Consider the following 26,087-nt stretch of genomic DNA (forward strand, 5'->3'; position numbering starts at 1 on the left):
GGAACCTGAGATGCACCAGGCTCAGCTCAGTGTCCACCGTCACCGCCTGGTTCACCTCCAAAACACTGTGTGTGTGTGTGTGTATGTGTGTGTGTGTGTGTGTGTGTAGCTGAGCTGCAGCTCCACAGACAGCAGGTGGAGGTTCACTGTGAGGAGGCGTTGGACGTGTTGACCTCCTGCAGGGTGGAGCTACAGGAGCTGCAGACCTCCATAAGGAGGAAGAACCAGGAGTTCACCGTCCGTCTGTCCAACATGGAGGACGACGTCCTGACAGCTGACAGCAGCCAACGGTAACAGCTGATCTGAAGTCGGCCCACCGTCTGAACACACTGATTACTCTATTGTACTGTGTGTGTATGTGTGTGTGTGTGTGTGTGTGTGTGTGTGTGTGTGTGTGTGTGTGTGTGCGTGCGTGCGTGCGTGTGTGCAGGCTGGAGGCTGTGAGCTCCACCCTACAGGACTGTCTGGATCAACATATCAAAGACACCCAGCGCTGTCAGACCTCCTTCAGAAAGACGGTTCATACCAGACTGGAGGAGGTCCGAACCAGAACAGCACACCTGCTCCTCTCCTTCAGGTAACACCTGGAACATCTGGAACGGATTAGTTAGTTTAAACCTGTAGACTAATGAGGCGTTCTCCTCCTCCAGGCTGTTCAGTGAAGGAGGTGACTTTGCTCCTCAGGAGGTGAAGGAGTTTCAGAGGAGGCTGAAGGAGGAGACCAGACAGATCAGTGTGACGGAGCATTCCGTCTTCTCTGAGCTAGAGGTGTTTGAGTCCAGGAGTCTCCAGCAGGTATGACCTCCATCTCTATAGAACCACTAATAACTAGAACCTCTATAGCACCACTAATAACTAGAACCTCTATAGAACCACTAATAACTAGAACCTCTATAGAACCACTAATAACTAGAACTCCAGTTTCATATTAACAACCACATCTGGGCTCTAAAGAACCCACGGAACCGTCCCATAGAGACATGAATACAGACAACTACCAGATACCACAGACTACAGTATGTCCTCCTCCTCCTCCTCTTCCTCCTCCTCCTGCTCCTCCCCCTCCTCCTCCTCCTCCTCTCTCTCCTCCTCCTCCTCTTCCTCCTCCTCCTGCTCCTCCTCCTCTCTCTCCTCCTCCTCCTCCTTCTCCTCTCTCCTCTCTCCACCTCCTCCTCTTCCTCCTGCTCCTCCTCCTCCTCCTCCTTCTCCTCTCTCCTCCTCCTTCTCCTCTCTCCTCCTCCTCCTCCTTCTCCTCTCTCCTCCTCCTCCTCCTCCAGGTGAAGGAGGCGGCGGCTCGTCTGGAGGAGAAACTCTCCTTCCTGAAGTCTGAGGTGGAGTTCAACGAGAAGATCCAGAAAATCATCAGCAGCACACGAGTTCAGATCAAAGCTGAGGTACCTGTCTGTCTCTCTGTCTCTGTCTGTCTCTCTGTCCTGTCTCTCTCTCTGTCTGTCTCTCTGTCTGTCTGTCTCTCTGTCCTGTCTCTCTCTCTGTCTCTCTGTCCTGTCTGTCTGTCCTGTCTGTCTCTCTGTCCTCTCTCTCTGTCCTGTCTGTCCTCTCTGTCCTGTCTTTCTCTCTGTCCTGACTGTCCTGTCTGTCCTGTCTGTCTCTCTGTCCTGTCTGTCCTCTCTGTCTCTCTGTCCTGACTGAGTGAACCTGCAGGCAGCCAGCAGTAACCAGCAGCAGTCGTCCATCAGCAGCAGGTTGGAGGATCTGAGGAGGACGATGGAGGACACACAGGCACTCACAGTTTGTATTACTACCCCTTTGGCACTGTACTACTGTTAGCTACTTTGATGATACCAAACAGGGTCAAACTTTAATATCTCCTGTCTGTCTGTCTCTCTGTCTCTCTGTCTGTCTGTCTGTCTGTCTGCAGGTGTCTCCAGATCAGGTGTGTTCTTTCCTGTCATCAGTCAATGAAGAACTCAGGAAGCGCTGTCAGTACCTGGACTTTTCATTGGTAGGTTACCTCTAGTCTTCCTGGACTACCTCTTGTCTACTTGGACTTCCTCTTGTCTACCTGGACTACCTCTTGTCTACCTGGACTTCCTCTTGTCTACCTGGACTACCTCTTGTCTACCTGGACTTCCTCTTGTCTACCTAGACTTCCTCTTGTCTACCTGGACTACCTCTTGTCTACCTGGACTTCCTCTTGTCTACCTGGACGACCTCTTGTCTACCTGGACTTCCTCTTGTCTACCTGGACTACCTCTTGTCTACTTGGACTACCTCTTGTCTACCTGGACTTCCTCTTGTCTACCTGGACTTCCTCTTGTCTACCTGGACTTCCTCTTGTCTACCTGGACTTCCTCTTGTCTACCTGGACTTCCTCTTGTCTACTTGGACTACCTCTTGTCTACCTGGACTACCTCTTGTCTACCTGGGCGTTCTCTTGTCTACCTGGACTACCTCTTGTCTACCTGGACTTCCTCTTGTCTACCTGGACTACCTCTTGTCTACCTGGACTTCCTCTTGTCTACCTGGACTACCTCTTGTCTACCTGGACTTCCTCTTGTCTACCTGGACTACCTCTTGTGTACTTGGACTTCCTCTTGTCTACCTGGACTACCTCTTGTCTACTTGGACTACCTCTTGTCTACCTGGACTTCCTCTTGTCTACCTGGACTACCTCTTGTCTACTTGGACTTCCTCTTGTCTACCTGGACTTCCTCTTGTCTACCTGGACTTCCTCTTGTCTACCTGGACTTCCTCTTGTCTACCTGGACTTCCTCTTGTCTACCTGGACTTCCTCTTGTCTACGTGGACTACCTCTTGTCTACCTGGACTTCCTCTTGTCTACCTGGACTACCTCTTGTCTACCTGGACTTCCTCTTGTCTACCTGGACTACCTCTTGTCTACCTGGGCGTTCTCTTGTCTTCCTGGACTTCCTCTTGTCTACCTGGACTACCTCTTGTCTACCTGGACTACCTCTTGTCTACCTGGACTACCTCTTGTCTACCTGGACTACCTCTTGTCTACTTGGACTTCCTCTTGTCTACCTGGACTACCTCTTGTCTACCTGGACTTCCTCTTGTCTACCTGGACTACCTCTTGTCTACCTGGACTTCCTCTTGTCTACCTGGACTTCCTCTTGTCTACCTGGACTACCTCTTGTCTACCTGGACTTCCTCTTGTCTACCTGGACTACCTCTTGTCTACCTGGACTACCTCTTGTCTACTTGGACTTCCTCTTGTCTACCTGGACTTCCTCTTGTCTACCTGGACTACCTCTTGTCTACTTGGACTACCTCTTGTCTACCTGGACTTCCTCTTGTCTACCTGGACTTCCTCTTGTCTACCTGGACTTCCTCTTGTCTACCTGGACTTCCTCTTGTCTACCTGGACTACCTCTTGTCTACCTGGGCGTTCTCTTGTCTTCCTGGACTTCCTCTTGTCTACCTGGACTACCTCTTGTCTACCTGGACTACCTCTAGTCTACCTGGACTTCCTCTTGTCTACCTGGACTTCCTCTTGTCTACCTGGACTTCCTCTTGTCTACCTGGACTACCTCTTGTCTACCTGGGCGTTCTCTTGTCTTCCTGGACTTCCTCTTGTCTACCTGGACTTCCTCTTGTCTACCTGGACTACCTCTAGTCTACCTGGGCGTTCTCTTGTCTACCTGGACTACCTCTTGTCTACTTGGACTACCTCTGTCTGAGCATATCCTGTCTGTCTGGACAGCCTCTTGTCTACCTGGACTACCTCTAGTCTACCTGGGCGTTCTCTTGTCTTCCTGGACTTCCTCTTGTCTACCTGGACTACCTCTTGTCTACCTGGACTACCTCTTGTCTTCCTGGACTACCTCTTGTCTACCTGGACTACCTCTAGTCTACCTGGGCGTTCTCTTGTCTTCCTGGACTTCCTCTTGTCTACCTGGACTACCTCTTGTCTACCTGGACTTCCTCTTGTCTACCTGGACTACCTCTTGTCTTCCTGGACTTCCTCTTGTCTACCTGGACTACCTCTTGTCTACCTGGACTTTCTCTTGTCTACCTGGACTTCCTCTTGTCTACTTGGACTACCTCTGTCTGACCATATCCTGTCTGTCTGGACAGCCTCTTGTCTACCTGTAATACCTTATGTGGGCCGGAACTACCTCGACTACCTCCAGACTAGCTCTGGTCTATGTGTACTTCTTTTTCTACTTGTACTGCTTCTTGTCTATCTGGACTACCTGCTGACATCCTAGATCTGTTTCTATGATGTGGTCTACGTGATCTCCATGTGGATTACCATGTGTACCCTGCAGGAAAGCCTCTCAGCTGGTCCTAAGTCCAGGAAACCAGTCCGGTCAGCCCCACCTCTTGGTTTACTGCAGACAAGCAGGACAGGTGTGGACCTCCTCGATGACCCTGCTGTGTGCATCATCAAGTCCCTGAACAGGTACGTACTTCAAATACTCCCCCCAGTAACACTGCAGGAAATACGAGTACTGCGAGTACTGCTTGTGCTACCTGATGAAGAAGAAAGTAAATGTTTTTTCTTCTGTCCGACAATCTGAACACATCAGGTTCTGTGTGATCCGGGATGTTGGAGCAGAAGCATCAGAGAGAGACGAGAGAGGAAGAACAGCTGCTGGTAAACATCTGTTTGTCTTTTATTGTTTCTGACTGAAATGTGTCGTAGCACCAAAAAACTGTCAGCTACACAAAGTTAAGATATCTGTTGACGTTGATCGGAATATTTCCTGATTTAAAGGACCAGTGTGTAGGATTTAGTGGGATCTAGTGGTGAGGTTGCAGATTGCAACCCTCCGCTCACTCCTCCCGTGTCGGGAGCGCGTTGGAGAACTACGGTGGCCTTCAGGTAACTTAAAAACCTGAATGTGTCTCTCTAGACCCAGAGTTTGGATGGTCCATTCTGGGCTACTGTAGAAACATGGAGGAGCAACATGGAGGACTACATGAAGAGGACCTGCTCCTTGCGTAGATCTGAAGGACTCATTCTAAGCTGATGATCTGACCATCACCTGTCTGCCTGTAATACCTTATGTCTACTGGAACTACCTCGACTACCTCCGAACTACCTCTGGTCTATGTGTACTTCCTTTTCTACTTGTACTGCCTCTTGTCTACTCAGACTTCCTCTTGTCCACCTGGACATCCTCTTGTCTACCTGGACTTCCTCTTGTCCACCTGGACATCCTCTTGTCTACCTGGACATCCTCTTGTCCACCTGGACTTCCTCTTGTCTACCTGGACTACCTCTTGTCTACTCAGACTTCCTCTTGTCTACCTGGACTTCCTCTTGTCTACCTGGACATCCTCTTGTCCACCTGGACATCCTCTTGTCTACCTGGACATCCTCTTGTCTACCTGGACATCCTCTTGTCCACCTGGACTTCCTCTTGTCTACCTGGACTACCTCTTGTCTACTCAGACTTCCTCTTGTCTACCTGGACTTCCTCTTGTCTACCTGGACATCCTCTTGTCTACCTGGACATCCTCTTGTCTACCTGGACTTCCTCTTGTCTACCTGGACATCCTCTTGTCTACCTGGACATCCTCTTGTCTACCTGGACTTCCTCTTGTCTACCTGGACTTCCTCTTGTCTACCTGGACTACCTCTTGTCTTCCTGGACTTCCTCTTGTCTACCTGGACTACCTCTTGTCTACCTGGACTTCCTCTTGTCTTTCTGGACTACCTCTTGTCTACCTGGACTTCCTCTTGTCTACCTGGACTTCCTCTTGTCTACCTGGACTGCCTATTGTCTACCTGGACTTCCTCTTGTCTTTCTGGACTTCCTCTTGTCTACTTGGACATCTTCTTGTCTACCTGGACTTCCTCTTGTCCTCCTGGACTTCCTCTTGTCTACCTGGACTTCCTCTTGTCTACCTGGACTGCCTCTTGTCTACCTGGACTTCCTCTTGTCTACCTGGACTGCCTCTTGTCTACCTGGACTTCCTCTTGTCTTCCTGGACTTCCTCTGAAGTTGATGAGGCCACCGTAGTTCTCCGGCACCACTAGATGCCACTGAATCCACCACACTGGTCCTTTAGATCATTTCCTCAGTTTTTAAGGATGGCTTTGCCACTTTTCATTTTGAATAAAGAGCCCAAATAAACGTCCATAAGTGGCAGGAAGTTAAAAACGTCTCCAGTTCCAGTCCAGTCTGAGAACCTTCCAGTCATCGATCACTCACTTCCTGTCCACTTTGTCCTGATGTCTGCAGGTCAGAATCCGGTCCAACGTCTTCAACAGAAATGTTCTGAATCCGTCAGTACGTTGAGTGTGAGGAGAGGCTGCAGGTCCATCAGGACTGAAATGAGGTTCCAGGTTTTTGGACCAGAACCAGAACAGAAGCCACAGTGAGTTCCAGCTGCTGGTCTGGTGTAGTCCTGGTCTGGTGTAGTCCTGATGGAGAGTCCTCCAGGTGTTGATCACCTGTGTTTGTGTTGCAGCTCCTTCAGCTCCACGCTCACCTCTCTGTTCTGGAGAACCAATGACGTCCTCCTGCTGGTTGCCGAGGTAACAGAGACACATTGACATTGATCAGGATCAATTTAAGCTTCAATAAACCTGTCTGTCTCTCTGTCTCTACCTGTCTGTCCCTCTGTCTCTACCTGTCTGTCTCTCTGTCTCTACCTGTCTGTCCCTCAGGTCTTCTACCAGAGTGAGCGTTGTGGTCTCAGCGGGTTCTTCCTGGTTCCAGACAGTTTGGACCAATGGGCTGAGAGCATGCAGCAAAGGCTGCTGGGATACCAGGAAGAGACCAGGAAGCTTCTGAGCACGAGCAGAGCGGGTACGCACGCACCCACGCACGCACGCACGCACGCACGCACGCACGCACGCACGCACGCACACACGCACGCACACACGCACACACACACACACACACACTGTCTGTCCCTACCTGTCTGTCTCTCAGAGATGGTGAGACAGCTGTCTGTCTGTCTGTCTCTACCTGTCTGTCTGTCGGAGAGTGAGACAGCTGTCTGTCTGTCTGTCTCTACCTGTCTGTCTCTCAGAGATGGTGAGACAGCTGTCTGTCTGTCTCTACCTGTCTGTCTGTCGGAGATGGTGAGACAGCTGTCTGTCTGTCTGTCTCTACCTGTCTGTCTCTCAGAGATGGTGAGACGTCTGTCTGTCTGTCTCTACCTGTCTGTCTCAGAGATGGTGAGACAGCTGTCTGTCTGTCTGTCTCTACCTGTCTGTCTGTTTCTACCTGTCTGTCTCTCAGAGATGGTGAGACAGCTGTCTGTCTGTCTCTACCTGTCTGTCTCTCGGAGATGGTGAGACACCTGTCTGTCTGTCTCTACCTGTCTGTCTCTTAGAGATGGTGAGACAGCTGTCTGTCTCTTAGAGATGGTGAGACAGCTGTCTGTCTCTACCTGTCTGTCTCTCAGAGATAGTGAGACAGCTGTCTGTCTGTCTGTCTCTACCTGTCTGTCTCTCAGAGATGGTGAGACAGCTGTCTGTGTTGGAGGAGCTGCTTCATTCGTTACCTTCAGTTTTGATCCGTAACCATGGGCAACGCCAGGAGGCGGGGCTTAGAGAGGAGGTGGGCGGAGTCAGACTGAAGCTGGAGGAGACGCTGGCAGCCAGTGAGGAGGACAAGGTATCAACCTGTCTGTCCTCACCTGTGTGTCTTCACCTGTCGTTCCTCACCTGTCTGTCTTCACCTGTCTGTCCTCATCTCTCTGTCCTCACCTGTCTGTCCTCACCTGTGTGTCTTCACCTGTCTGTCCTCACCTGTCTGTCTTCACCTGTCTGTCCTCATCTGTGTGTCTTCACCTGTCTGTCCTCATCTGTGTGTCTTCACCTGTCTGTCCTCATCTGTCTGTCTTCACCTGTCAGTCTTCACCTGTCTGTCCTCATCTGTCTGTCCTCACCTGTCTGTGTCCTCATCTTTCTGTCCTCACCTGTGTGTCTTCACCTGTCTGTCCTCATCTGTCTGTCTACATCCATCTGTCTTCACCTGTCTGTCCTCATCTGTCTGTCCTCACCTGTTTGTCTTCACCTGTCTGTCCTCATCTGTGTGTCTTCACCTGTCGGTCTACCTCCGTCTGTCCTCACCTGTCTGTCTTCACCTGTCGGTCTACCTCCGTCTGTCCTCACCTGTCTGTCTTCACCTGTCTGTCCTCACCTGTGTGTCTTCACCTGTCGGTCTTAATCCGTCTGTCTTCACCTGTCTGTCCTCATCTGTCTGTCCTCACCTGTCTGTCCTCATCTGTCTGTCCACATCTGTCTGTCTTCACCTGTCTGCCTTCACCTGTGTGTCTTCACCTGTCTGTCCTCACCTGTCTGTCTACATCCGTCTGTCCTCACCTGTCTGTCCTCACCTGTCTGTCTTCACCTGTCTGTCCTCATCTGTCTGTCTTCACCTGTCTGTCTACATCCGTCTGTCCTCACCTGTTTGTCTTCACCTGTCTGTCCTCACCTGTCTGTCCTCATCTGTCTGTCCTCACCTGTCTGTCTTCACCTGTCTGTCCTCATCTGTCTGTCTTCACCTGTGTGTCTTCACCTGTCTGTCCTTACCTGTCTGTCCTCATCTGTGTCTTCACCTGTCTGTCCTCATCTGTCTGTCTTCACCTGTGTGTCTTCACCTGTCTGTCCTCACCTGTCTGTCTTCACCTGTCTGTCTACATCCGTCTGTCCTCACCTGTGTGTCTTCACCTGTCTGTCCTAACCTGTTTGTCTTCACCTGTCTGTCCTCATCTGTCTGTCCTAACCTGTTTGTCTTCACCTGTCTGTCCTCATCTGTCTGTCCTCACCTGTCTGTCCTAACCTGTTTGTCTTCACCTGTCTGTCCTCATCTGTCTGTCTAACCCTGTCTGTCCTCATCTGTCTGCTTTCACCTGTCTGTCCTCATCTGTCTGTCCTAACCTGTTTGTCTTCACCTGTCTGTCCTCATCTGTCTGTCCTCACCTGTCTGTCCTTACCTGTGTGTCCTCACCTGTCTGTCCTCAGCGTGTGAACGTCCGTCAGCTGCGAGCGTCCCTCAGAGACGAGGAGCTTCAGGCGCTGACCAGCAGAGAGGAGTTCAGACAGCAGCAGCTGCACGACGCCGTCTGCTGCGCTCACCTGGAGCTCCAGGTAGGAGGGGGGCGGAGTCAGAGAGACACCTGTCTCCAGCTGTCAGACCTGCAGCAGCAGGACGTAACGTATGTTTGTGTGTCCAGGTGTGTGTGAGAGTCAGGGGGGAGGAGTTTGTGACATCACTGGCGTCTCTGACGGAGCAGCTATTCTATCAGCTGGACGAGCTGCTCACACCTGAAGGTGACTCACCTGTCCACAGCGTCCACAGCGTCCTGCACCACCTCTGGACTCACCTGTCCACAGCGTCCTGCACCACCTCTGGACTCGGACTTCAGCTCATTAAGTTGTTTCCTGTTTGTGTTTCCATAGAAACCGAGGTCTGCACCGTTACTATGGAGACGGGAGCTGAAACAGGACAGAAACAAAGCACAGTCGGCAGGTAACACGTGACCTCTGACCTCTGACCTCTGACGTTACAGCTGTTATTGTGAATATAGAGACCCTTTTACAGCCGACGTCATCAAAATGCACGCACGCATGTGGGTGACGGAAGTGGTGTTTTGTCCTCGCCATCCAGACGAGTTAGCGAGCTTTAAACATTAAATTCAAGCTGTTGGCGGCATCTAAACGTTCCGTAGTCCGAATCAATATTCTCCGTATTCCTGACGCCAAACTGCGCCCGCTAACGTACGTCATCGTTTACTAACTATAGAACGGTAGCCTCTTCACAATAAAAGCCCTCCAGCTCCGTCACAATAAAAGCCCTCCAACTCCTTTACAATAAAAGCCCTCCAGCTCCGTCACAATAAAAGCCCTCCAACTCCTTTACAATAAAAGCCCTCCAGCTCCTTCACAATAAAAGCCCTCCAACTCCTTTACAATAAAAGCCCTCTAGCTTCTTCTCAATAAAAGCCCTCCAGCTCCTTCACAATAAAAGCCCTCCAACTCCTTTACAATAAAAGCCCTCCAGCTCCTTCACAATAAAAGCCCTCCAGCTCCTTCACAATAAAAGCCCTCCAACTCCTTCACAATAAAAGCCCTCCAACTCCTTTACAATAAAAGCCCTCCAGCTCCGTCACAATAAAAGCCCTCCAACTCCTTTACAATAAAAGCCCTCCAGCTCCGTCACAATAAAAGCCCTCCAACTCCTTTACAATAAAAGCCCTCCAGCTCCGTCACAATAAAAGCCCTCCAACTCCTTTACAATAAAAGCCCTCCAGCTCCTTCACAATAAAAGCCCTCCAACTCCTTTACAATAAAAGCCCTCTAGCTTCTTCTCAATAAAAGCCCTCCAGCTCCTTCACAATAAAAGCCCTCCAACTCCTTTACAATAAAAGCCCTCCAGCTCCTTCACAATAAAAGCCCTCCAGCTTCTTCGCTGTAAAAGCCCTCCAACTCCTTCACAATAAAAGCCCTCCAGCTTCTTCGCTGTAAAAGCCCTCCAACTCCTTCACAATAAAAGCCCTCCAGCTTCTTCGCTGTAAAAGCCCTCCAACTCCTTCACAATAAAAGCCCTCCAGCTTCTTCGCTGTAAAAGCCCTCCAACTCCTTCACAATAAAAGCCCTCCAGCTTCTTCGCTGTAAAAGCCCTCCAACTCCTTCACAATAAAAGCCCTCCAGCTTCTTCGCTGTAAAAGCCCTCCAACTCCTTCACAATAAAAGCCCTCCAGCTTCTTCGCTGTAAAAGCCCTCCAACTCCTTCACAATAAAAGCCCTCCAGCTTCTTCGCTGTAAAAGCCCTCCAACTCCTTCACAATAAAAGCCCTCCAGCTTCTTCGCTGTAAAGCCCTCCAACTCCTTCACAATAAAAGCCCTCCAGCTTCTTCACAAAAAAGCCCTTCAGATCCTTCACAATAAAAGCCTTCCAGCTGCCGGACCCACAACACTGTGTGTGTGTGTGTGTGTGTGTGTGTGTGTGTGTGTGTGTGTGTGTGTGTGTGTGTGTGTGTGTGTGTGTCAGGACCTGGTCTGGTATCCCGTACCTGTCGCCCTCTAGTACTGCAGCACCATCCAATGTTACCACGGCAACAACAGCATCCATCACCACGACCAGGTGCACCCTGGGACATCTAGCTGTTATTGAGCAGAGAGACGCTGCTGTGAAGGTACACACACACACACACACACACACACACACACACACACACACACACACACACTGGAGTAAACATAATGTAAGTTAACATGTGTGTAAGAGCCAAAACATGATGCTGACATACTGAGGTTGGGATGTAATTCACTTCTACGAACACTAGGTGGCACTGTGTTAATTGATTGACCCAGTCACGGGTATATAGGTAAGGAGGTGTGTTGTTGGCGTCAGGGTTTAGCCCGGAAGGGCAAATGGTTTTTGACCGCAGGGACGCTGAATTGTTTGCCGTGTTGTTATTGTTTACTCGTTGCTATGGTAACTGGACTTGCTTCTTAATACCATATTAAGAATAAATGAACTATTATTGTAAAACCAACGAGCGGACTCAGGATCAGTTTTGTACAGCACAACAGACAACTAAAGGTACCATCTACAGCGAAAAGCGCGTCAGTCCAGGGCTAATCACCTCAGTAGCTACAGTATCAGACTTTAGCTCCTACAATGTGATTAATGTGTATTAATGTGTATTAATATGTGATTAATGTGTATTAATATGTGATTAATGTGTATTAATATGTGATTCATGTGTATTAACATGTGATTAATGTGTATTAACATGTGATTAATGTGTATTAACATGTGATTAATGTGTATTAATATGTGATTAATGTGTATTAACATGTGATTAATGTGTATTAATATGTGATTAATGTGTATTAATATGTGATTCATGTGTATTAACATGTGATTAATGTGTATTAACATGTGATTAATGTGTATTAACATGTGATTAATGTGTATTAATATGTGATTCATGTGTATTAACATGTGATTAATGTGTATTAACATGTGATTAATGTGTATTAACATGTGATTAATGTGTATTAATATGTGATTAATGTGTATTAACATGTGATTAATGTGTATTAACATGTGATTAATGTGTATTAATATGTGATTCATGTGTATTAATATGTGATTAATGTGTATTAACATGTGATTAATGTGTATTAACATGTGATTCATGTGTATTAACAGGTGATTCATGTGTATTAATATGTGATTAATGTGTATTAACATTTATTTAATGTGTATTAACATGTGATTAATGTGTATTAACATGTGATTAATGTGTATTAACATGTGATTAATGTGTATTAACATGTGATTAATGTGTATTAACATGTGATTAATGTGTATTAACATGTGATTCATGTGTATTAACATGTGATTAATGTGTATTAATATGTGATTAATGTGTATTAACATGTGATTAATGTGTATTAATATGTGTATTAACATGTGATTAATGTGTATTAACATGTGATTAATGTGTATTAACATGTGATTCATGTGTATTAACAGGTGATTCATGTGTATTAATATGTGATTAATGTGTATTAACATTTATTTAATGTGTATTAATATGTGATTAATGTGTATTAACATGTGATTAATGTGTATTAACATGTGATTAATGTGTATTAACATGTGATTAATGTGTATTAACATGTGATTAATGTGTATTAATATGTGATTAATGTGTATTAACATGTGATTAATGTGTATTAATATGTGATTAATGTGTATTAACATGTGATTAATGTGTATTAACATGTGATTAATGTGTATTAACATGTGATTCATGTGTATTAACATGTGATTCATGTGTATTAACATGTGATTAATGTGTATTAACTTAATGTGTATTAATATGTGATTAATGTGTATTAATATGTGATTAATGTGTATTAACATGTGATTCATGTGTATTAACATGTGATTCATGTGTATTAACATGTGATTCATGTGTATTAACATGTGATTAATGTGTATTAACATGTGATTAATGTGTATTAACATGTGATTAATGTGTATTAATATGTGATTAATGTGTATTAATATGTGATTAATGTGTATTAACATGTGATTAATGTGTATTAACATGTGATTAATGTGTATTAACATGTGATTAATGTGTATTAATATGTGATTAATGTGTATTAACAGGTGATTCATGTGTATTAACAGGTGATTCATGTGTATTAACAGGTGATTCATGTGTATTAACATGTGATTAATGTGTATTAATATGTGATTAATGTGTATTAACATGTGATTAATGTGTATTAACATGTGATTAATGTGTATTAACATGTGATTAATGTGTATTAACATGTGATTAATGTGTATTAACATGTGATTAATGTGTATTAATATGTGTATTAACATGTGATTAATGTGTATTAACATGTGATTAATGTGTATTAACAGGTGATTAATGTGTATTAATATGTGATTCATGTGTATTAACATGTGATTAATGTGTATTAACATGTGATTAATGTGTATTAACATGTGATTAATGTGTATTAACATGTGATTAATGTGTATTAACATGTGATTAATGTGTATTAACATGTGATTCATGTGTATTAACATGTGATTAATGTGTATTAATATGTGATTAATGTGTATTAACATGTGATTAATGTGTATTAATATGTGTATTAACATGTGATTAATGTGTATTAACATGTGATTAATGTGTATTAACATGTGATTCATGTGTATTAACAGGTGATTCATGTGTATTAATATGTGATTAATGTGTATTAACATTTATTTAATGTGTATTAATATGTGATTAATGTGTATTAACATGTGATTAATGTGTATTAACATGTGATTAATGTGTATTAACATGTGATTAATGTGTATTAACATGTGATTAATGTGTATTAATATGTGATTAATGTGTATTAACATGTGATTAATGTGTATTAATATGTGATTAATGTGTATTAACATGTGATTAATGTGTATTAACATGTGATTAATGTGTATTAACATGTGATTCATGTGTATTAACATGTGATTCATGTGTATTAACATGTGATTAATGTGTATTAACATGTGATTCATGTGTATTAACATGTGATTCATGTGTATTAACATGTGATTAATGTGTATTAATATGTGATTAATGTGTATTAACATGTGATTAATGTGTATTAACATGTGATTAATGTGTATTAACATGTGATTAATGTGTATTAATATGTGATTAATGTGTATTAACATGTGATTAATGTGTATTAATATGTGATTAATGTGTATTAACATGTGATTAATGTGTATTAACATGTGATTCATGTGTATTAACATGTGATTCATGTGTATTAACATGTGATTCATGTGTATTAACATGTGATTAATGTGTATTAACATGTGATTAATGTGTATTAATATGTGATTAATGTGTATTAACATGTGATTAATGTGTATTAATATGTGATTAATGTGTATTAATATGTGATTAATGTGTATTAACATGTGATTAATGTGTATTAACATGTGATTAATGTGTATTAACATGTGATTAATGTGTATTAACATGTGATTAATGTGTATTAACAGGTGATTCATGTGTATTAACAGGTGATTCATGTGTATTAACAGGTGATTCATGTGTATTAACATGTGATTAATGTGTATTAATATGTGATTAATGTGTATTAACATGTGATTAATGTGTATTAACATGTGATTAATGTGTATTAACATGTGATTAATGTGTATTAACATGTGATTAATGTGTATTAATATGTGTATTAACATGTGATTAATGTGTATTAACATGTGATTAATGTGTATTAACAGGTGATTCATGTGTATTAACATGTGATTAATGTGTATTAATATGTGATTAATGTGTATTAACATGTGATTAATGTCTATTAATATGTGTATTAACATGTGATTAATGTGTATTAACATGTGATTAATGTGTATTAACATGTGATTCATGTGTATTAACAGGTGATTCATGTGTATTAATATGTGATTAATGTGTATTAACATTTATTTAATGTGTATTAATATGTGATTAATGTGTATTAATATGTGATTAATGTGTATTAACATGTGATTAATGTGTATTAATATGTGATTAATGTGTATTAACATGTGATTAATGTGTATTAACATGTGATTAATGTGTATTAACATGTGATTAATGTGTATTAATATGTGATTAATGTGTATTAACATGTGATTAATGTGTATTAATATGTGATTAATGTGTATTAACATGTGATTAATGTGTATTAACATGTGATTCATGTGTATTAACATGTGATTCATGTGTATTAACATGTGATTAATGTGTATTAACATGTGATTCATGTGTATTAACATGTGATTCATGTGTATTAACATGTGATTCATGTGTATTAACATGTGATTAATGTGTATTAACATGTGATTAATGTGTATTAATATGTGATTAATGTGTATTAACATGTGATTAATGTGTATTAACATGTGATTAATGTGTATTAACATGTGATTAATGTGTATTAATATGTGATTAATGTGTATTAACATGTGATTAATGTGTATTAATATGTGATTAATGTGTATTAACATGTGATTCATGTGTATTAACATGTGATTCATGTGTATTAACATGTGATTAATGTGTATTAACATGTGATTCATGTGTATTAACATGTGATTCATGTGTATTAACATGTGTTTCATGTGTATTAACATGTGATTAATGTGTATTAACATGTGATTAATGTGTATTAATATGTGATTAATGTGTATTAACATGTGATTAATGTGTATTAACATGTGATTAATGTGTATTAACATGTGATTAATGTGTATTAATATGTGATTAATGTGTATTAATATGTGATTAATGTGTATTAACATGTGATTCATGTGTATTAACATGTGATTCATGTGTATTAACATGTGATTCATGTGTATTAACATGTGATTCATGTGTATTAACATGTGATTCATGTGTATTAACATGTGATTAATGTGTATTAACATGTGATTAATGTGTATTAACATGTGATTCATGTGTATTAACATGTGATTAATGTGTATTAACATGTGATTCATGTGTATTAACATGTGATTCATGTGTATTAACATGTGATTCATGTGTATTAACATGTGATTCATGTGTATTAACATGTGATTAATGTGTATTAACATGTGATTAATGTGTATTAATATGTGATTAATGTGTATTAATATGTGATTCATGTGTATTAACATGTGATTAATGTGTATTAACATGTGATTAATGTGTATTAACATGTGATTAATGTGTATTAATATGTGATTAATGTGTATTAACATGTGATTAATGTGTATTAATATGTGATTAATGTGTATTAACATGTGATTAATGTGTATTAACATGTGATTCATGTGTATTAACATGTGATTCATGTGTATTAACATGTGATTCATGTGTATTAACATGTGATTAATGTGTATTAACATGTGATTAATGTGTATTAATATGTGATTAATGTGTATTAACATGTGATTAATGTGTATTAATATGTGATTAATGTGTATTAATATGTGATTAATGTGTATTAACATGTGATTAATGTGTATTAACATGTGATTAATGTGTATTAACATGTGATTAATGTGTATTAATATGTGATTAATGTGTATTAACAGGTGATTCATGTGTATTAACAGGTGATTCATGTGTATTAACAGGTGATTCATGTGTATTAACATGTGATTAATGTGTATTAACATGTGATTAATGTGTATTAACATGTGATTAATGTGTATTAACATGTGATTAATGTGTATTAACATGTGATTAATGTGTATTAATATGTGTATTAACATGTGATTAATGTGTATTAACATGTGATTAATGTGTATTAACAGGTGATTAATGTGTATTAATATGTGATTCATGTGTATTAACATGTGATTAATGTGTATTAACATGTGATTAATGTGTATTAACATGTGATTAATGTGTATTAACATGTGATTAATGTGTATTAACATGTGATTAATGTGTATTAACATGTGATTCATGTGTATTAACATGTGATTAATGTGTATTAATATGTGATTAATGTGTATTAACATGTGATTAATGTGTATTAATATGTGTATTAACATGTGATTAATGTGTATTAACATGTGATTAATGTGTATTAACATGTGATTCATGTGTATTAACAGGTGATTCATGTGTATTAATATGTGATTAATGTGTATTAACATTTATTTAATGTGTATTAATATGTGATTAATGTGTATTAACATGTGATTAATGTGTATTAACATGTGATTAATGTGTATTAACATGTGATTAATGTGTATTAACATGTGATTAATGTGTATTAATATGTGATTAATGTGTATTAACATGTGATTAATGTGTATTAATATGTGATTAATGTGTATTAACATGTGATTAATGTGTATTAACATGTGATTAATGTGTATTAACATGTGATTCATGTGTATTAACATGTGATTCATGTGTATTAACATGTGATTAATGTGTATTAACATGTGATTCATGTGTATTAACATGTGATTCATGTGTATTAACATGTGATTAATGTGTATTAATATGTGATTAATGTGTATTAACATGTGATTAATGTGTATTAACATGTGATTAATGTGTATTAACATGTGATTAATGTGTATTAATATGTGATTAATGTGTATTAACATGTGATTAATGTGTATTAATATGTGATTAATGTGTATTAACATGTGATTAATGTGTATTAACATGTGATTCATGTGTATTAACATGTGATTCATGTGTATTAACATGTGATTCATGTGTATTAACATGTGATTAATGTGTATTAACATGTGATTAATGTGTATTAATATGTGATTAATGTGTATTAACATGTGATTAATGTGTATTAATATGTGATTAATGTGTATTAATATGTGATTAATGTGTATTAACATGTGATTAATGTGTATTAACATGTGATTAATGTGTATTAACATGTGATTAATGTTTATTAACATGTGATTAATGTGTATTAACAGGTGATTCATGTGTATTAACAGGTGATTCATGTGTATTAACAGGTGATTCATGTGTATTAACATGTGATTAATGTGTATTAATATGTGATTAATGTGTATTAACATGTGATTAATGTGTATTAACATGTGATTAATGTGTATTAACATGTGATTAATGTGTATTAATATGTGATTAATGTGTATTAACATGTGATTAATGTGTATTAATATGTGATTAATGTGTATTAACATGTGATTAATGTGTATTAATATGTGTATTAACATGTGATTAATGTGTATTAACATGTGATTAATGTGTATTAACAGGTGATTCATGTGTATTAACATGTGATTAATGTGTATTAATATGTGATTAATGTGTATTAACATGTGATTAATGTGTATTAACAGGTGATTCATGTGTATTAACATGTGATTAATGTGTATTAATATGTGATTAATGTGTATTAACATGTGATTAATGTCTATTAATATGTGTATTAACATGTGATTAATGTGTATTAACATGTGATTAATGTGTATTAACATGTGATTCATGTGTATTAACAGGTGATTCATGTGTATTAATATGTGATTAATGTGTATTAACATTTATTTAATGTGTATTAATATGTGATTAATGTGTATTAATATGTGATTAATGTGTATTAACATGTGATTAATGTGTATTAATATGTGATTAATGTGTATTAACATGTGATTAATGTGTATTAACATGTGATTAATGTGTATTAACATGTGATTAATGTGTATTAATATGTGATTAATGTGTATTAACATGTGATTAATGTGTATTAATATGTGATTAATGTGTATTAACATGTGATTAATGTGTATTAACATGTGATTCATGTGTATTAACATGTGATTCATGTGTATTAACATGTGATTAATGTGTATTAACATGTGATTCATGTGTATTAACATGTGATTCATGTGTATTAACATGTGATTCATGTGTATTAACATGTGATTAATGTGTATTAACATGTGATTAATGTGTATTAATATGTGATTAATGTGTATTAACATGTGATTAATGTGTATTAACATGTGATTAATGTGTATTAACATGTGATTAATGTGTATTAATATGTGATTAATGTGTATTAACATGTGATTAATGTGTATTAATATGTGATTAATGTGTATTAACATGTGATTCATGTGTATTAACATGTGATTCATGTGTATTAACATGTGATTAATGTGTATTAACATGTGATTCATGTGTATTAACATGTGATTCATGTGTATTAACATGTGTTTCATGTGTATTAACATGTGATTAATGTGTATTAACATGTGATTAATGTGTATTAATATGTGATTAATGTGTATTAACATGTGATTAATGTGTATTAACATGTGATTAATGTGTATTAACATGTGATTAATGTGTATTAATATGTGATTAATGTGTATTAATATGTGATTAATGTGTATTAACATGTGATTCATGTGTATTAACATGTGATTCATGTGTATTAACATGTGATTCATGTGTATTAACATGTGATTCATGTGTATTAACATGTGATTCATGTGTATTAACATGTGATTCATGTGTATTAACATGTGATTAATGTGTATTAACATGTGATTAATGTGTATTAACATGTGATTCATGTGTATTAACATGTGATTAATGTGTATTAACATGTGATTCATGTGTATTAACATGTGATTCATGTGTATTAACATGTGATTCATGTGTATTAACATGTGATTCATGTGTATTAACATGTGATTAATGTGTATTAACATGTGATTAATGTGTATTAATATGTGATTAATGTGTATTAATATGTGATTCATGTGTATTAACATGTGATTAATGTGTATTAACATGTGATTAATGTGTATTAACATGTGATTAATGTGTATTAATATGTGATTAATGTGTATTAACATGTGATTAATGTGTATTAATATGTGATTAATGTGTATTAACATGTGATTAATGTGTATTAACATGTGATTCATGTGTATTAACATGTGATTCATGTGTATTAACATGTGATTCATGTGTATTAACATGTGATTAATGTGTATTAACATGTGATTAATGTGTATTAATATGTGATTAATGTGTATTAACATGTGATTAATGTGTATTAATATGTGATTAATGTGTATTAATATGTGATTAATGTGTATTAACATGTGATTAATGTGTATTAACATGTGATTAATGTGTATTAACATGTGATTAATGTGTATTAATATGTGATTAATGTGTATTAACAGGTGATTCATGTGTATTAACAGGTGATTCATGTGTATTAACAGGTGATTCATGTGTATTAACATGTGATTAATGTGTATTAACATGTGATTAATGTGTATTAACATGTGATTAATGTGTATTAACATGTGATTAATGTGTATTAACATGTGATTAATGTGTATTAATATGTGTATTAACATGTGATTAATGTGTATTAACATGTGATTAATGTGTATTAACAGGTGATTAATGTGTATTAATATGTGATTCATGTGTATTAACATGTGATTAATGTGTATTAACATGTGATTAATGTGTATTAACATGTGATTAATGTGTATTAACATGTGATTAATGTGTATTAACATGTGATTAATGTGTATTAACATGTGATTCATGTGTATTAACATGTGATTAATGTGTATTAATATGTGATTAATGTGTATTAACATGTGATTAATGTGTATTAATATGTGTATTAACATGTGATTAATGTGTATTAACATGTGATTAATGTGTATTAACATGTGATTCATGTGTATTAACAGGTGATTCATGTGTATTAATATGTGATTAATGTGTATTAACATTTATTTAATGTGTATTAATATGTGATTAATGTGTATTAACATGTGATTAATGTGTATTAACATGTGATTAATGTGTATTAACATGTGATTAATGTGTATTAACATGTGATTAATGTGTATTAATATGTGATTAATGTGTATTAACATGTGATTAATGTGTATTAATATGTGATTAATGTGTATTAACATGTGATTAATGTGTATTAACATGTGATTAATGTGTATTAACATGTGATTCATGTGTATTAACATGTGATTCATGTGTATTAACATGTGATTAATGTGTATTAACATGTGATTCATGTGTATTAACATGTGATTCATGTGTATTAACATGTGATTAATGTGTATTAATATGTGATTAATGTGTATTAACATGTGATTAATGTGTATTAACATGTGATTAATGTGTATTAACATGTGATTCATGTGTATTAATATGTGATTAATGTGTATTAACATGTGATTAATGTGTATTAATATGTGATTAATGTGTATTAACATGTGATTAATGTGTATTAACATGTGATTCATGTGTATTAACATGTGATTCATGTGTATTAACATGTGATTCATGTGTATTAACATGTGATTAATGTGTATTAACATGTGATTAATGTGTATTAATATGTGATTAATGTGTATTAACATGTGATTAATGTGTATTAATATGTGATTAATGTGTATTAATATGTGATTAATGTGTATTAACATGTGATTAATGTGTATTAACATGTGATTAATGTGTATTAACATGTGATTAATGTTTATTAACATGTGATTAATGTGTATTAACAGGTGATTCATGTGTATTAACAGGTGATTCATGTGTATTAACAGGTGATTCATGTGTATTAACATGTGATTAATGTGTATTAATATGTGATTAATGTGTATTAACATGTGATTAATGTGTATTAACATGTGATTAATGTGTATTAACATGTGATTAATGTGTATTAATATGTGATTAATGTGTATTAACATGTGATTAATGTGTATTAATATGTGATTAATGTGTATTAACATGTGATTAATGTGTATTAATATGTGTATTAACATGTGATTAATGTGTATTAACATGTGATTAATGTGTATTAACAGGTGATTCATGTGTATTAACATGTGATTAATGTGTATTAATATGTGATTAATGTGTATTAACATGTGATTAATGTGTATTAATATGTGTATTAACATGTGATTAATGTGTATTAACATGTGATTAATGTGTATTAACATGTGATTCATGTGTATTAACAGGTGATTCATGTGTATTAATATGTGATTAATGTGTATTAACATTTATTTAATGTGTATTAATATGTGATTAATGTGTATTAATATGTGATTAATGTGTATTAACATGTGATTAATGTGTATTAATATGTGATTAATGTGTATTAACATGTGATTAATGTGTATTAACATGTGATTAATGTGTATTAACATGTGATTAATGTGTATTAATATGTGATTAATGTGTATTAACATGTGATTAATGTGTATTAATATGTGATTAATGTGTATTAACATGTGATTAATGTGTATTAACATGTGATTCATGTGTATTAACATGTGATTCATGTGTATTAACATGTGATTAATGTGTATTAACATGTGATTCATGTGTATTAACATGTGATTCATGTGTATTAACATGTGATTCATGTGTATTAACATGTGATTAATGTGTATTAACATGTGATTAATGTGTATTAATATGTGATTAATGTGTATTAACATGTGATTAATGTGTATTAACAGGTGATTCATGTGTATTAACAGGTGATTCATGTGTATTAACAGGTGATTCATGTGTATTAACATGTGATTAATGTGTATTAATATGTGATTAATGTGTATTAACATGTGATTAATGTGTATTAACATGTGATTAATGTGTATTAACATGTGATTAATGTGTATTAATATGTGATTAATGTGTATTAACATGTGATTAATGTGTATTAATATGTGATTAATGTGTATTAACATGTGATTAATGTGTATTAATATGTGTATTAACATGTGATTAATGTGTATTAACATGTGATTAATGTGTATTAACAGGTGATTCATGTGTATTAACATGTGATTAATGTGTATTAATATGTGATTAATGTGTATTAACATGTGATTAATGTGTATTAATATGTGTATTAACATGTGATTAATGTGTATTAACATGTGATTAATGTGTATTAACATGTGATTCATGTGTATTAACAGGTGATTCATGTGTATTAATATGTGATTAATGTGTATTAACATTTATTTAATGTGTATTAATATGTGATTAATGTGTATTAATATGTGATTAATGTGTATTAACATGTGATTAATGTGTATTAATATGTGATTAATGTGTATTAACATGTGATTAATGTGTATTAACATGTGATTAATGTGTATTAACATGTGATTAATGTGTATTAATATGTGATTAATGTGTATTAACATGTGATTAATGTGTATTAATATGTGATTAATGTGTATTAACATGTGATTAATGTGTATTAACATGTGATTCATGTGTATTAACATGTGATTCATGTGTATTAACATGTGATTAATGTGTATTAACATGTGATTCATGTGTATTAACATGTGATTCATGTGTATTAACATGTGATTCATGTGTATTAACATGTGATTAATGTGTATTAACATGTGATTAATGTGTATTAATATGTGATTAATGTGTATTAACATGTGATTAATGTGTATTAACATGTGATTAATGTGTATTAACATGTGATTAATGTGTATTAATATGTGATTAATGTGTATTAACATGTGATTAATGTGTATTAATATGTGATTAATGTGTATTAACATGTGATTAATGTGTATTAACATGTGATTCATGTGTATTAACATGTGATTAATGTGTATTAACATGTGATTCATGTGTATTAACATGTGATTCATGTGTATTAACATGTGTTTCATGTGTATTAACATGTGATTAATGTGTATTAACATGTGATTAATGTGTATTAATATGTGATTAATGTGTATTAACATGTGATTAATGTGTATTAACATGTGATTAATGTGTATTAACATGTGATTAATGTGTATTAATATGTGATTAATGTGTATTAATATGTGATTAATGTGTATTAACATGTGATTCATGTGTATTAACATGTGATTCATGTGTATTAACATGTGATTCATGTGTATTAACATGTGATTCATGTGTATTAACATGTGATTAATGTGTATTAACATGTGATTAATGTGTATTAACATGTGATTCATGTGTATTAACATGTGATTAATGTGTATTAACATGTGATTCATGTGTATTAACATGTGATTCATGTGTATTAACATGTGATTCATGTGTATTAACATGTGATTCATGTGTATTAACATGTGATTCATGTGTATTAACATGTGATTAATGTGTATTAACATGTGATTAATGTGTATTAATATGTGATTAATGTGTATTAACATGTGATTCATGTGTATTAACATGTGATTAATGTGTATTAACATGTGATTAATGTGTATTAATATGTGATTAATGTGTATTAACATGTGATTAATGTGTATTAACATGTGATTAATGTGTATTAATATGTGATTAATGTGTATTAACATGTGATTAATGTGTATTAACATGTGATTAATGTGTATTAATATGTGATTAATGTGTATTAATATGTGATTAATGTGTATTAACATGTGATTCATGTGTATTAACATGTGATTCATGTGTATTAACATGTGATTCATGTGTATTAACATGTGATTCATGTGTATTAACATGTGATTAATGTGTATTAACATGTGATTAATGTGTATTAACATGTGATTAATGTGTATTAATATGTGTTGATGTCTCAGAGGTTGGAGCAGCTGCTCAGGTCGGAGATGTCACATTCAGACGACGACAAACGAAGACGATTGAGTGAACTACAGAGCTGGAACACACACTGGAGGCAGCAGATACACACAGTAACACACACAGATACACACTCTGACACATAGTAGCTGAAGTGTGATACCAGCAGCTGATTGGCTGTTTGCTGTGTTGATGTTTGATAATAAACCACAGAAGAAGAACAGAGCATTGGCTTGTTGTTTTAGATGTAGTTCCATTCATCCACCAGCAGGAAGTCTGTGCAAGCAGCAATATATCTGAGTGAGAGTAACAATATATCTGAGAGAGTAACAATATATCTGAGAGAGTAACAATATATCTGAGTGAGAGTAACAATATATCTGAGTGAGAGTAACAATATATCTGAGTGCAAGATCTGAAAAAATGTCTGAAAAACAAGATCTGAAAAAAGATCTAAAAAAAAGATCCGAAAAAAATATCTTAAATGTCCGAAAAAAAGTCTGAAAAAAAAATATCTGAAAAATGTCTGAAAAAAAGTCTGAAAAAGAAGATCTGAAAAAAATGATCTGAAAAAATGTCCGAAAAAAAATATCCGAAAAAAATATCTGAGATAATGTCTGAAAAACAATTCTGAAAAAAAATATCTGGAAAAAAAATATCTGAAAAAAGTCTGAAAAAACTCAGTGTTATATTTATATAACATTACTTATAATCAATAAGTCAACTATGAGTTCAGTGTTATATTTATTTATATTTATCATGTTTAAAATGGACTATGACGTGTTTACACTCACATGAGCAGTTTTACACAATACGTCATCTTTCATTGGAGTCCTAAAAGTAACTGAATATCAACAATAAAATAATAAAACAATAAAATAATAAAACCATGATAAAATAAACATGTTAAAGATTCTGGTATAATAATTTTGGAGGTATAGATCAATTGGTTATATATTTTATATTGTTCTTGAATCTTTTTGGTAACACGTCCTTTAGACGGTGATAACTGAGATCTCCGAGTAAACCTGAATGCAGCATCGGTTGTTACGTCAGTTGACGCGTCGTTCTCAGCTTGACAAAGATCGTTTATTGTGAACATTGTTCGACACAAGAGGAGTCGATACCATAGCAACCGAGACCGATCAGGTGAAATGATTTGACTGTTTAAAGGTTATTGTTTCTGTTTATATTCTAATAACTGTCTTTGATAACGTTTTTATTGTTTAAATGTGTTGTTCTGGTTCTGTGTTTCCGGTCAGAGTGAGACGTCTGTCCTTACCTGCTGCTCTCTGCTGTAAACACTAGAGATGGGAATTACGGCTCCTTTTAGTGATACGGTTCATTTGGCTCAGCTCACCAAGAAGAGTCAGCTCTTTCGGCTCTTTGTTTTACCACTTCTGCCTTTTATAATTCAGCCAAATTTAGCGCTGTTTTGACCTATGATTAGTATGTGTGCA

The 26,087-nt window shown here is 36.3% G+C and overlaps 1 protein-coding gene and 2 long non-coding RNA genes across 13 annotated transcripts; 1 reads left to right on the forward strand and 2 right to left on the reverse strand.

Moving 5' to 3' along the window:
• The first annotated feature begins 19 nt into the window (after nt 1-19).
• LOC141770072 (coiled-coil domain-containing protein 180-like) lies at nt 20-24,852 on the forward strand. 6 transcript variants are annotated; one of them, XM_074639731.1, is made up of 17 exons: nt 59-290; nt 431-577; nt 651-795; nt 1,278-1,394; nt 1,663-1,740; nt 1,880-1,963; nt 4,254-4,387; nt 4,515-4,582; nt 6,177-6,312; nt 6,406-6,472; nt 6,605-6,746; nt 7,351-7,562; nt 8,915-9,040; nt 9,127-9,223; nt 9,353-9,422; nt 10,944-11,088; nt 24,630-24,852. In XM_074639731.1, the coding sequence occupies exons 1-17, from the start codon at nt 253-255 to the stop codon at nt 24,771-24,773; spliced, it is 1,950 nt and encodes a 649-aa protein (XP_074495832.1). In that variant the 5' UTR covers nt 59-252; the 3' UTR covers nt 24,774-24,852. The 6 variants fall into 6 exon arrangements, with proteins under 6 accessions (XP_074495836.1, XP_074495837.1, XP_074495835.1 ...); XM_074639732.1 differs by having other exon boundaries at nt 61-290; nt 1,663-1,749; nt 7,402-7,562; XM_074639734.1 differs by lacking the exon at nt 9,127-9,223 and having other exon boundaries at nt 44-290; nt 1,663-1,749.
• LOC141770078 (uncharacterized) lies at nt 6,972-8,908 on the reverse strand. 6 transcript variants are annotated; one of them, XR_012594436.1, is made up of 4 exons: nt 7,923-8,908; nt 7,336-7,836; nt 7,217-7,263; nt 6,972-7,110 (listed from the first exon to the last, which is right to left on the reverse strand). It is a non-coding gene; the product is annotated as an uncharacterized LOC141770078 (long non-coding RNA). The 6 variants fall into 6 exon arrangements; XR_012594437.1 differs by having other exon boundaries at nt 6,974-7,088; nt 7,152-7,220; XR_012594435.1 differs by having other exon boundaries at nt 6,974-7,088; nt 7,152-7,263.
• On the reverse strand, nt 8,957-9,794 carry LOC141770083 (uncharacterized). The gene is made up of 3 exons (XR_012594444.1): nt 9,300-9,794; nt 9,233-9,264; nt 8,957-9,088 (listed from the first exon to the last, which is right to left on the reverse strand). It is a non-coding gene; the product is annotated as an uncharacterized LOC141770083 (long non-coding RNA).
• Nucleotides 24,853-26,087: the final 1,235 nt, after the last annotated feature.

This window comes from Sebastes fasciatus, chromosome 6 (genome assembly GCF_043250625.1).
Source record: "Sebastes fasciatus isolate fSebFas1 chromosome 6, fSebFas1.pri, whole genome shotgun sequence".
Taxonomy (NCBI): Eukaryota; Metazoa; Chordata; class Actinopteri; order Perciformes; family Sebastidae; genus Sebastes; species Sebastes fasciatus.

What these genes read in the sequence shown, in the direction of transcription:
- LOC141770072 (XM_074639731.1), top strand. Translation starts at nt 253, where the DNA reads ATGGAGGACGACGTCCTGACAGCTGACAGCAGCCAACG. An exon ending in GAGAGGAAGAACAGCTGCTG is followed by an intron (nt 4,583 to 6,176) that starts GTAAACATCTGT and finishes TGATGTCTGCAG; the next exon opens with GTCAGAATCCGGTCCAACGT. An exon ending in TCTGAGCACGAGCAGAGCGG is followed by an intron (nt 6,747 to 7,350) that starts GTACGCACGCAC and finishes TCTGTCTCTCAG; the next exon opens with AGATAGTGAGACAGCTGTCT.